At 34.9% G+C, this 13,125-nt stretch overlaps 2 protein-coding genes across 2 annotated transcripts; both read right to left on the reverse strand.

Moving 5' to 3' along the window:
- Nucleotides 1–1,260: 1,260 nt before the first annotated feature.
- Nucleotides 1,261–3,589, reverse strand: LOC100250331 (NAC transcription factor 47). Its single transcript, XM_002282530.4, has 3 exons — nucleotides 2,989–3,589; nucleotides 2,562–2,881; nucleotides 1,261–2,163 (listed from the first exon to the last, which is right to left on the reverse strand). The coding sequence occupies exons 1-3, from the start codon at nucleotides 3,149–3,151 to the stop codon at nucleotides 1,639–1,641; spliced, it is 1,008 nt and encodes a 335-aa protein (XP_002282566.1). The 5' UTR covers nucleotides 3,152–3,589; the 3' UTR covers nucleotides 1,261–1,638.
- Nucleotides 3,590–5,674: 2,085 nt separating this feature from the next.
- LOC100232979 (small basic intrinsic protein 1) lies at nucleotides 5,675–11,444 on the reverse strand. Its single transcript, NM_001280948.1, is given in 3 exon segments — nucleotides 5,675–5,933; nucleotides 10,172–10,444; nucleotides 10,979–11,444. Coding segments are annotated over 3 exon segments (717 nt in total). The 5' UTR covers nucleotides 11,276–11,444; the 3' UTR covers nucleotides 5,675–5,786.
- Nucleotides 11,445–13,125: the final 1,681 nt, after the last annotated feature.

Below are 13,125 nucleotides of genomic sequence, written 5' to 3' on the forward strand. Positions count from 1 at the left end.
AAAATTCATCAAATGACCTAATGAATGCAAGATCAAGACATTTGGAAGACTCTTTAATCATAGGAAACATATGTAAGATGAATGCATGGGTACACTTAGGTTTTACATATCATTTCATGCATATTTGAAAAACTCGGTTTATTCTTTAAAGTTAGAGTTTCATCAAAACCCGAGTTTTATCAAATGAACTTTCTTAGGTGTTTTTCTCATTTAAGATTAACCTTTATTTTCTCGAAGTTTAACAATGTTTTTATTCCAAGTGTTTGTAATTGAAGTTTTTTTTTTTGAAGTATTTTTAAAAGAATAACCTCTCAATAGTTTTTTTCGAAAACTATAAGTGGTTTTTTAATCATACAAATGATTTTTTAGATTTTTAAAAATATTTTCTAACTTTTATCAAACATCTAATTCATTTTTTAAAACGCTTTTTAAACTAAAAACACTTAAAACGCTCTTAAGATCTATTTGGTAACTGTTTTCAAAAATAATTTTGAAAAATCATTTTTAAGAATAGTTTTTGAAAACTATTTTATGATTTTTTTTTTAATTTTTTAACCTATTTTTAATATTTTTAAATATGTTTTAAAAATAATTTTTTATATCTAAAGTTCTATTTTTAATCATTCTATATATTTGTATAATTATTTTTTTTAAATAATATTTAAAAGAAAAACAAGTAAAAACAACATAAAACAATTGAAAAATGTTGTTTAAAAACAATACAAAAACAACTTTTGATTGTTAAACATATTTTGCTATTTTTTTTCTAGAAAATAGAAAACTATTTTCAAAAGCTATCAAACATACCCTTAATAAGTAGATTTTATCAAACACTAATTAAATTTTAACATGAAACCGAAAATACATCAAAATTACCCTAATCAAGAGAAACAACCTGAGGGCAACAACATGATATTGTTGATATTTACAAGCATATGAAGGCACTTTTCCCCAAGTCCATATATGCAAATACAGGCTTCTCAGATTGGGTAAACGTGCTTCTATTCAAAGTTGTACGGTCAAGAGAAGAATTCTTGGTTTAAGAAAAATTGGATTTTACATCCCTTCATTTGTAAGAAAGAATTCTATTTTATCATGCCCCATTGAATGAAAAAAGACTACGATCATGACGTATTTAATCAAAAGAAAATTCTATTATTATTTACGTGTATAACAAAATCTGTATTTTTAAATAACAATATAAATATATGGAACTAAAAGAATGGGATAAGTCATGGGGAAATAAAATCCACGTCATCATATCTAAAATATATAGGGATTAGATTAAAAATGAACACGTTACACTACAGTGGAAAAAGGTTCCATTCAATGGCATAACGAAATCCTTGACCAAATTACTAGTCTATTTTTTTGCAGCTCATTTGTTGGTTTTTATTCTGTTTCATTGTCATGGCCTAATTTGTAATGGCATCTGTTTGCTTTCTCTTTATGCCATTTGATTTAAGTGTTGGATATCCGGTCCAGCTTTCCACAATTTTCCATACACGAAAGTCTCGCACATATCCCCTCTCTGGCTCTATCTGTACACATCTTTATCAGTGGCGGTGGGTGAGTCCATTGTTCTTCCTTTTTTTTTTTTTTTTTACTTTCTTCTTTTCCTTGGCCAAACCCCCTTTTTCATCCTTGAAATGGGAAATAAGGATTCAAAAGTAATGCCTGATTGAATAATGATTGATTGAAGTAGCTTTGCGGGAGGTCTGACTGATTAGGGTTGGTGGTGAAAGTGCAAGAACTTGTAAGTTTCTTTGATGGGCAAGGCACATCCCCATCCATGCTCGAACGTTGGCGCTTCAGCTGGTTTTCCATGCTTGGAACCGACTTCCAGTAAGGAAGCTTTGGGAGGATGTCGTTGGATTGGCCCAGACTCCCATACTTGGCCGGTGGGGTGGGTTCGAAACCAGTGGGATCAGAGTATTGGATATCAGAGAAGAGATGACCGAGTGTGGAAGAGTCCATGGCGTCCAGTATGTTGGAGAAGGAAGAAGGTTTCTGCGGCTGGATGGTGCTCTGGTTAGGGTGGCTTTTCAAGCTCTCTTCCATAAAAGAATCTTCTTGTTCTCGGTCGTCGTCTATGGCCGCTGCTGTTGCCGGAGGAACCGCATTGGATTTCTTGTAGATCCGGCAGAGAACCCAATTATCCAACTAAAGGAAACAACACCCATCACGAACTAGATTAGTTGAAAACTACTTTAAAAAATTGTTTTTAAAAATTATGCTTTGAGAATTAATTATTTTCTAAAACTTCAAACTGACACTATTATTTTTACTATTAAGTTGACAAAATCTTTTCAAACATCTAAATTAAATATGTTTTAAACAATTTTAAAATTATATATTATTTATAATTATTATTAAAATATTTTAAAATTAAGTAGGTAGTTTATCTACCTTATAAACAACAAACAAAATTCCATCTCAAAAACCAATCAAAAGTGAGAGAAGTGTAAAACAAGGCATGAGCATGGCGGCGCAGTAACTTCACTATAAGCGCAGTATATCTCCAAAAACAAAAGTCTAAACGAATAGGATAGAGTGCTCACCCTCATGGATGCATCTCTGAGCTTGAGGGGGGGTTTGTTGATGGCGGGGTTGGGGGGCTGAGCTAGGCGATACTCATGCATGATCCAATTAGTCTTGATTCCCTTGGGAGGTCTTCCCTGGTAAAACACAAGCGCCTTCTTCACACCAATATGCCCATGCCCTCCTCCTCCGATACTCGACGCTGCTACAATGGTTTTATCCGTTCCGGTTGCTTTCCAGTAGCCTGACGCAGCAGCTCTGTTGGGTCTTAGTCCATTGGGGTACTTGCGATCTCTAGGACTGAAAAAATACCACTCCTTCTCGCCAAAAACAGCTTTACCTGCAGACATAGATCGGAAAACCAACTTCAAATTTTAATACAAGTATTTTATTTTTAATTAATTGATAAGGATTATATATGAATGAGGTAGGTATATAGAAGCAAACCAGGTAACTCCCATGGATCAAACTTGTAGATATCGACATCGGCGATGATGGAAACTGGGAAGGGCGTGGACGTCACCTTCTTGCTCAGGTAGTGAAGAATGAGCTCCTCATCTGTTGGGTGGAAACGAAAGCCTGGGGGGAGAGTGGATTGCGGGTTGTCCATGGCTGTCGCTGAAAAATTATGCCTATTGTGGATTATGTAAAGAGGGGAGGAGGGAGGAGGGAAGAGGGAGGAGGATTGAAATTTTTGGATGAAAGGGCGTAACGCCGCTTTATGGTTGCAGGAATTTGTCGTGTTGTGGATCCGAGGTGAGAATGAAGAGGAAGCAATCGGTTGTTTTGGAGGCCCACGTATGACTCTATTGCATTATGCCATGCCAGCTGGAGGAGGGAAGGCGGCTGATAATCTCTTCTCCTCTCTTCTCGTCTCGTCTCGTCTCTCATCTATAGGATGAGGTTAACCTTATGACATCATCACGCCACGTGCCCCAGTGGCTTTGGCCGAATCGGGATACGACTGCCAACCCTAACTCCTAACGCGCTTGTCCATAGGAATATTCAAACAGCCTCTCCAGCCAACAAAATGGATCGAATCCAATTGAACAATCCCAACCAATCATTCTTTCAAGGTTTTTCATTAATTTCATTTTATTTTTAAAAAAATATGAAATTGGATTACATCAATTCAATCCCCAGTTTTTCATCTATAAAAATATAGATATAATTTCCGAATAAAAAATTATATATTCACTAATTTATCTTATTTAAAATTTCAAACCATATCCATATAAACCGTTTTTATGATTAGACTATTTAATATGATTAATATATGATATATTATTATATGAATGAATTACATATTACTATGTAACTTATATAGGTTATTTAAACCAAAATCATCTAAGGGTGTCACTCCGTTCCAAACACCAAGGTGCAACTCTACCCCACGAGCTACATCATCAAGGGGCAAAGCCTCACTCTTATAAAAAAGAAATTAAATGAATCCAGAGCCTCGCTTTTACAGAAAGGTAATTCAATGAGTTCATAATTACTAACTTATGTAACGAGTATCATCTTCCTATTATAATAGTATTTTATGATTCATCGTTTTGAAATGGGATAAAAGTTTTTCTTTATTTTAACTCAAATCAATAAATAAAAATTATTTTTTAAAAATAAATATAAATTAAAATAAATTAAATGGACTTAAATTAATTACTATTATCATCAAATCAAATAAAATTAGACCCATCAATTCGATTGGCAACAAATAAAACTAATTAAATTGATTCAATTTGACTCCAATGGTGATCATTGAACCAACAAAACCACATGTGGCTCTTTTCCCCAACTTTTCCAAATCACATTTTGCGTAAATACAAATGACGCATGCACATGCATCAACCTCATACCTCGCATGAATGGCCATTTTGTTGGGTGTTATCTCTGCTCTTCTTTCAATCAAAATAAGATATTGTCATAATCCATTATCCGTTTACAATCTAACAGTACTTTTTCATTTTCTAATTAAATTAATTAATAATATTTAACTAATCCTTTGAATTTATAAATTAAGATATTGGGGTTTATAGCCGTAATTCATAAATAATACAATAATCATAGGTCACGTGTGATACAAATAAAGTGGTTGAGAGATTGTCAAAAGGTTGGGTAATCATTTCCGCCATGTTTGGTAGCTTGTGCAGCTAAAATTTCAAATCCCCACGTGTCATTTCCAATGCAGAAAATATTATCCGCGTGATAAACCACCGATAACTCTCTTGTCAGCTTTGAAATATTCAGAGCTCTGTTCTAGGATCCCAAGAACATTGAAAACTTTGGGAAAACCCCAAGAAGGGAAAGCACGACAGGGCGAATATGAATATGCATGCGAGCAGGCGGTTCTAGTTAAAAGGATAGAGACCATACTTGCATAACAGACTAGTCAAACCCATGATGAACAAGAAAATGTGTGAGCTCAAAATCGAATCCAACTGCTAAGTCTTGACTGCGACATTCTGTAGTTTTCCACGTGGAGTTCACCTAATCCAGCACCTACTGGTTATCTATAGTCAAACACTTATGCACTAGTTTTACATTTGCCTAATGAGTTAGGCCGAACTCGGTATTATCCAAAGAGGTACCCCAATTTTCCATCTTTTCTGGGGCCACATCCCATTTTTAAAAATCCATGCTACCAATTCCATGCAATCGCTATGAGTCATTTAGATCGTTCAGTTTTAGGATATAAACATGTACAAAGCAATGAAATCCGACATAAAATAGAAAGGAATAATACGTTGGGCATAAAGCAATGGAACCTGGGAGGATAGGGATATGCATATATGACAATCCATGCTTGATGATACATTTTCAATATGGAATCATGTCACGTATAATGCGAAATCACAGTGGCTGAGGCAGATTTATAATTTAATCAACGGTTCTATCACATACTCTCAACCATGATCCATAAGATCGAGTCCACCAATAAAAAGCTTGAATAAAACGAAGGTAAAAAAAAAAAAAGAGCTTTGCATAGTTTGGGCCAAATCAAACCCTGAAGGAAGAAAATGCGGGATTCCAAGCAATCAAGCCAAATTTGTTCTCAAAGGCCCAAATTCAAGATGCGACTTAAATCTACATCACAATGATTCACTAGAGATTTGTTCTACTTCCATCTTCTTCCACGTTTATTCACTAGACAGATGATAGTTTCAGCCCACAACCAGAAAATAGAATAAAATCCTATTAAGTTAACTTACCTACTAACATAGAATTTCAGTTCATGCCCCTTCTCAGGCTTTCTTCTGCTTTGTTGGTGCTGGAAATAGGAATCGGAAGACCCATGCAGCCAATATTGCCCCTATGAAGGGGCAGATCCAGTAAACGTACAACTGGTCCCATGTGTTATGCCAATTGTTTATATATGCCCATCCAAATGCCTGCAGAGACAAAATAAATATAAATATAATTAGGCTTTTAAATAATGGAAAAGGGAGCAAGGAAATGCTGACCATCATTTCAAATCGTAATGCCCCAACAATAAAGATTTCATAAACACAAAACAGAAGAAACAAATCCAGCAATTAATGCTATTAGCCAGCAATACCAACCTAACCCAAATTTCCCAAGGGTGGGACTTCCATAGCAAATTTCCCAGTGCTGACATAAACAGAGAATCCAAGAATGTATTATAATGTGCTGTGTGTGGAAATGAGGGCACCAACCCCTATCCAATTGCGGCTCTTGTTTTGCCAAAGGGATACCAGTGAATTCCTTTCTAAAGGAATTAGCATGGATAAGCAATCAGATTTTGCTCCATATACACAGAGAATCCAAGAGTGTATTACAATGTGCTGTGTGTGGAAATGAGGGCACCAACCCCTATCTTATTGCAGCTCTTGTTTTGCCAAAGGGATACCAGTGAATTCCTTTCTAAAGGAATTAGCATGGATAAGCAATCAGATTTTGCTCCACATAGCTGCATTTGACTCATTACCATGCTTAAAAATCCTGTTACCAAACTCCCCCCCAACTCATGCACACAACTTTTTATGCTCCTCCAACGTAGTCTCCAAAGCAAAAATAGGTGAACTGCCAAAAAGGCCTACCCTATACTCCTCAACCTTGGAAGTTTGATGCCAAGTAGACCAATCAGGCCTTGATACAACCCAACAGTCTCAGCTTCCTAGAAGAGGAAGACAAACAAAAGGCACTAGTAGGACAGTGGAGGAATATGTTATTAATAAATGCAGCAGCCAACTTAAACATGAAACATGTGTACTGGGCAGTTATGGGTGTGGACATGGTGGTAGAACTATATAAAATGGAAGCAACAAAAGAGGTGATGCAGTGATTATGATGGAATGTATTGTTTATGTCGGGTGGAGGTTGTGCTGGGGGCCAATTTTATTATTGGTAGAGATCACATTAGCTCAGTAAGGTACTGATTGTTGCAGTAGCATTACATGCAAGTTGGACAGAATGTCAGTGGTAGTGTTATAGTATTGGCAGAGTTGATGATGAAGTAAAAAATGAGTCGGTGACAATAACAGCCAGGTAGTGGTAATGAGGGTGGAGGCAGTGAAATGAAGTTAAGAGTTACATTGGTTTGACCAATATTCTGATCTTCCGACGAACTACAATAGCACCTCTCCCTATTTATCAGACAAGGAATTAGGGGCAGAGTTAACTGCCTTCAAGTTCATAGTGGAAAAATCATACACTATTTTCACATCTCTTAATAGATCATATCATAGTAACAATTGAAAATCTAATTCCATTTCCATAATACCCAACCTCCTTCCCATCTGTTAAAGGTTAATAGTAATAATTGTAACAAGGATTAGTTTAGGTTTTCATGGTACTTTAAGAACTATAAATATAATTTGTATTATCAGCACAAAACCCAACTCTTTTCTCCTTCTCATGCTATGGTACTGCAACAGTAATGCTGAAGTACCACACTGCAGTACTTCCAACAATACCGCCACAGTACCACTAGAATACCTGTGCTTGAAAGCTGCCAATCCAAGTGCTAAGTCACTCTTTGTGCATGTGTGATGTAAGTACTACGTGTGAGACCTATTGTCAAATGTATCGGTGGCCATGTCATGTTATGCAAGTATAGTGCAAATTTGGTTTAGTGTTGAAGTTACCTCACATCCTTTTGCTTCAAAGTTAAGTGTGATGGCTCCAATTTTCTCCTTTCAATAGTTAAAAAAATAAATAAATTATGGCATTTAGTGATGATCAAATGTAGAGATAGTGTTGGTATTCAGATTGTTTCAGTAAAACTCTTTCTTTTTTTTATTTATAGATTAAACCACTTTCATTAAAAAAATAAAAAGCGCCACTAGGACGCACCAAAGTACACGTGACGTATGCACAAATAGCACCTAATGGCACAAAAAACAAGAAAGAGCCCTAGCAACAACACCCTCACTTAACAAGAACCCAACAACTCAACAAAATCAAGTAAAGATGTAGAATCTGTCCCTATGTACTTCTTTACCCAAGTAAACAAATTTCTAAGAAAGAATATCTCCAAAAAATGAGTTGAATGCTCCTCATTATCAAATGACCGAAGATTCATTTCCTTCCAAACCGTATTGTTTCAATGAAACTAAAGCGACCTGATTATTTATTTTGGGTTACAGCCATGAAGGTGTATTTAAGGTAAAGGGTAAAAAACATAATTGTTTGAAAATCCTCTTTTCCTTGAATCTAAGAGTTTTGACAAGTGGTGGCAAAATGGAGAATGTAGATAGGCATTGGTGGGAGAGTTTTGGGTTGGTCTAGTCTAGAGAGTTTGTTCGTATTATATTGTATTTTCTTGTTTTCGTGTTCTTATAGTTTAGTTTTCTTTGGTGGGAGGATTCCTCATCCTTCCCTTGTACTTCTTTTTTCTATTAATATATTCCTTTGTCGTTTCCTATATAAAAAAAAAAGATAGGCATTGGAATTGGAGGATTCCAATAGATGTCATATTATTCAAGTCTTTTTGAATACAGTTGAATGTAGGTAAGCTACTGCATAGTTTTAAAAGGCACGCTTAAGGCTCAAGGCACAAGGCACAACCACTCCCTAGTTAGAACACCTCGCTTGACAAGACATGCGCCTTATTGAAGAGGTGCCCTTGTCTATTTAACTCTTCCTTTTTAAATACTTTTATTCCTGAAATTTCTAATTGTATATTGGAAGTTATATAATATCATTACTTTTTTATTGAATGTTTCTTTTAAATGTTTGAAGCCTTAAATTTTTAACTAATTGGATTAGATTTTGAATCATATTTTATAAGATTGATATGCATCCTAGATCGCATTCCACTTCATCCAGATGTGCCTCATGTTGCATCTTGTGCCTTGTGCCTTGCACCTTAAAACTACAAGCTATTGAATCAAGTTTTGATAGTGAAGATAGGCATTAGGGGAATACAATAGATGTGATATTATTCAAGTATTTTTTTAAGATAGTTGAATTTATGCAAGCTATTGAAGCATAAGTGTCTCAAAGTAGCAAGAGAGTTGAACACAACGAGTTTGCTAGTGTAAGTCGCCTATAGTTTTGGCTTGTGTGACTAGTAATAGAGGGTCTTAGAGACATAACCATTGGATTTAGCAACTTTTGGACTTGGGTAGGATGTTAGGTTGCTTCTTATGGAATCCCAAATCGATTAATTGAGAAGCCACTAGGTTGGCTAAGGGGAGGACTATTCTCTAGTTAATTTGGTTGATGATCATGCTCCCTTGATTTTTGGATTTCTTTCTTAGGGTGTAAAACTAAAAGCTTTCTACTACGAGGGTCTTTTTGCTTTACACTTTTATATGCATAACATTTTCTTTTGTTTATTTTCTAATTTTTTAAAGGAATTTCATCCTTCATTTTATACAAATCCTCATAAATGATTGACAGGAAGAATGGGAGATGTAAAATCTAAAGAATGTGTAGAAGATGACCATGTTTGATGATGATGATTTGACATGGGGATCATGTTGCTAGATGCTACACCAGTAGGCTAATTTGATACTAGACCTAGATTAAGTTCAAAAATGATAGATTAAGATCAAATCTAACAATGGAAAATGATGATATTGGTTAATTTGTGGATTTGGTTGATGAGTGATCATCATTAGCAATTTCTATATCTTTTTGCAAATGCTTTGTTCAAGTGGTTGGTTAGAATTGGGATCAAGGATCATACTTAGGTGATATACGAATACTTTCTACAAATACTAGGCTCTAAGAATTAATATGTTATATTCCATGCAGGCAGATGTGGTATGCCATTACAAAATGCACAAATCCATACCCAACAAAAATATATCTTTTCATCAATCATCAATGTAGTTAAATAATCAATGTTAACCTATCAAAAATAAAAAATAAAAAATAATCAATGTTACATGATTTTGAAAAATTAAAGTGAAATGCCAAGGAAATGAGACAATTCCTAACTTCATATTAGTTAAACTTTAATGCACATATATTCTTGCATAGCAATTTATACTTTGTAGTTAAAACTACCGGAAGAATATAAATTTTGTGGCACCATAGCAGCATTGTACATACTTCAGCAAGTAGATCAGATTCAAGTGAATGCATGATATCAAGAAGGAAAGGCAAAGCAAGCAGTTGATGGTGGGAACATGATGCAAAATAGTGATGGTATACTCACATTGGCGGGATTCATGGAAGGCCCAGTGTAAGCAGAGCCTGAGACGACCAGAGTTACAGTCGCCATGGCAAGCAACCATGTCTTCAATACTGGACTCTTTGGACCTTTGAGGACAACCAAAAGCACGAGAAAGCTAATTGTAAAGGTCAAAATCCCCTCAGCAATGGCTCCAGTATGCAAGTCCACTTTCAAAGAAGGCCCCCCAAGCATGTGTTTGTACTGTGTTGGCATCACCTCCATGATTGCCAGGGCACCACCCACAGCACCAGCTGCCTGTCAATGAGAGATTAACATTCTCGGTAGATAATCATTGTGTATAATCTGGAAAAATAATGTGCACATGCCCATAGATGGGGTGGCTTGGTATTGAGATTGCAAGACCATTATCCTACTTCATTGAAAATTTTACAATTGATAGACAATTATACAATCTACATTTTCCTAAATGCCGAATGGAGCGAATCTTATTTTGGTTTTGATAAAAAAAAAAAAAGAAGAAGAAGAAAAAGGAAAAAAAATTCTGGATGTACTATGTAGCATTAGCCATATCATGAATATTAGAAAAGGGGCATATATTCTATTGGATGGGGCCAAAAAAAGAGGTTGGAAGACAAACAAAAGGGGGCGAGAAAGCATGTGAGAAATCCTCCAAAAAGTGGATGGAAAAGGAAGGCGATGCTTGAAGAAACAGTATGCAGAATCCGCGTGAATCGAATCACGGAATGTGTGTGTGGGTATGGATGGGTGGGTGTGCGAGTGCCCACTGCAGCGGAATCTTCGAATAATTAGAAGAGGAAGTATTCAAACCTGAGCAGGAAAACGGAAAGCCATGGAGATGAGGCTGTCGGGTGTGACACCGGCGGCATAGAGCGCAGCAGTTGCAGTGGGATTGAAGCTGGCCCCACCCAAGACATCCCCTATCGCGCTGAACACGAACACAAGAACAAAGATAAGGACAGTGGTGATGAAAATCGCAGCCAACGGCAGCGCCTGAACCCCCAAGGCCGACGATATGAGAGAGGTGAATATCCCCACCGTCGAAACGCAGAACACCCACATGAAAGTCAACACCCCATCACCAATCGCCGCCTTTATTACACCCATCCTCCCTCTCAATAACGCAAAATCCTTCTCGGCTCCCCCTTTCCCCTCCCCTTTTTCTCTCCTCGTGCGGAGAGAGACAGACGGCTATATCCGCCTTTCCTGCACCGGATGGATGATCAACCTTACCTAACCTAACCGCGCCCCGATAGTGTATATATTTTATCTCGCCACTCCTCGCCAACGAATTCCCTTTCCTATTTCAGGATTCCATGTCAGTCTCCATTTTCAATTTGATCCACATATTTGTAAATTCTTATCCAAAAAGTGGACACAATAATGACAAGTACAATAAAATTTCTTTAAGATAAAAAAATAAAAATCTATCAAATAAGAATAAATAAAAAAAATAGGGTCCTTCTAGTAACTTTTACTTTTTCTATTTTAACCTTTTTTGGCCTTTTCAAATTATAGATATTTCCATTGATAGGGTACTCGATTAATGGCATGGAATTTTATTAAATATGGGCCTTTTATATTTTCAATAAAAATATTTAATTAAAAAATTATAAATACTAGGTTTTATCTACCATGTAAGTAATTTTCAAAAGACATGGTGAGTGGGAAAGATAGGAGATAGGGGATGGGAGGGCCAGGATAAGAGGATCGTCCCTACTTTGTTGTTATTCGCTGGTGGGACCGTGGCTCGCATGATTGGCATGCTAATGGGCCTCACTGACAGGCCTTAACATTTGGGCTGGGTCCTGACTTTGAAAATGATCTTTCACCCCGAAATAAGCCAGAGAACACCCTGGACGTTGGGCCCCACAGTCAAATTTTATACTTCATGCCATTTCAGTGTGGTATTATAAAACTATTATATTCTATCTCAACCCGGTCGATTAGGTTGATAGTCTCCAACTTATAAAATTATTATATTCTATGCCATGGTTGACTATATTATGAATGTCCCACTTTCGTACCAATCTCAAACCATAAAAAATAAAAAAATAAAAAAATAAGAAAAAAAAGCAGTTTTGAAACTTTACTTTTTCTTTTTTAATTTTAGTGTAAAATATTATATATTCATGCACTCTAATAGTATTTTCAAATTTGTTCAATAATTACCCTTAAAAGAACAAAGTACACATTAATTTAATACCATTAATAAGTACATTTATTTTTATTATTTTTCTCACATCAATATATCTCTTTTACCATTTGTTACATTCCCTTTTTTTTTCTTCTCTTACCACCATAATCCATTATCACATATTATAATTTTTATTATTATTTTTCATTTTTTTCCTTTATATTCTTTTTAATATGCTCGTGCATTTTTCATAAAACTTCTTTAATTTTAATTTTTTTAATCTCTAATTTCTCTATATTTATTGATTTTAATTATATTTTTGACATATTAAACTTAAAATGATAATATATAATAAATAATTAATATAACAAATTAAATAAAAACAAAATATATAATAGACAAAAATGAAAATATTATCCCACAAATAATATATTCTATGATTTTAAATATTAATTATAATAATATATTTTATAAATTAAGGTTTAAATTTAAAAATTCTATTTTATTAGATGTACTAAATTTTTGGTATAGAGATTCAACTGGTACCATTTTATAATGCGTATTGAAATTTATGTGAATGAAACAAAATATACTAGCTAGTTTTTGGTAATGAGCTAAACAAAAAAAAAGTAGTTAAAAATAAAAAGATAATATAAAATAAAATGATAATATAGATTTAAAATAAAAAATAAATTAAAAATGAACAATTATAAAAATTTTAAAATGATTAATATTTTTAAAAAAAATCTTTAAAAAAAAATCTATGATTTTAAATCAACAAGGAATCATTTTCATCGCTTATTTCATATGAACGTCAAGG

Source organism: Vitis vinifera, chromosome 8, assembly GCF_030704535.1.
Source record: "Vitis vinifera cultivar Pinot Noir 40024 chromosome 8, ASM3070453v1".
Taxonomy (NCBI): Eukaryota; Viridiplantae; Streptophyta; class Magnoliopsida; order Vitales; family Vitaceae; genus Vitis; species Vitis vinifera.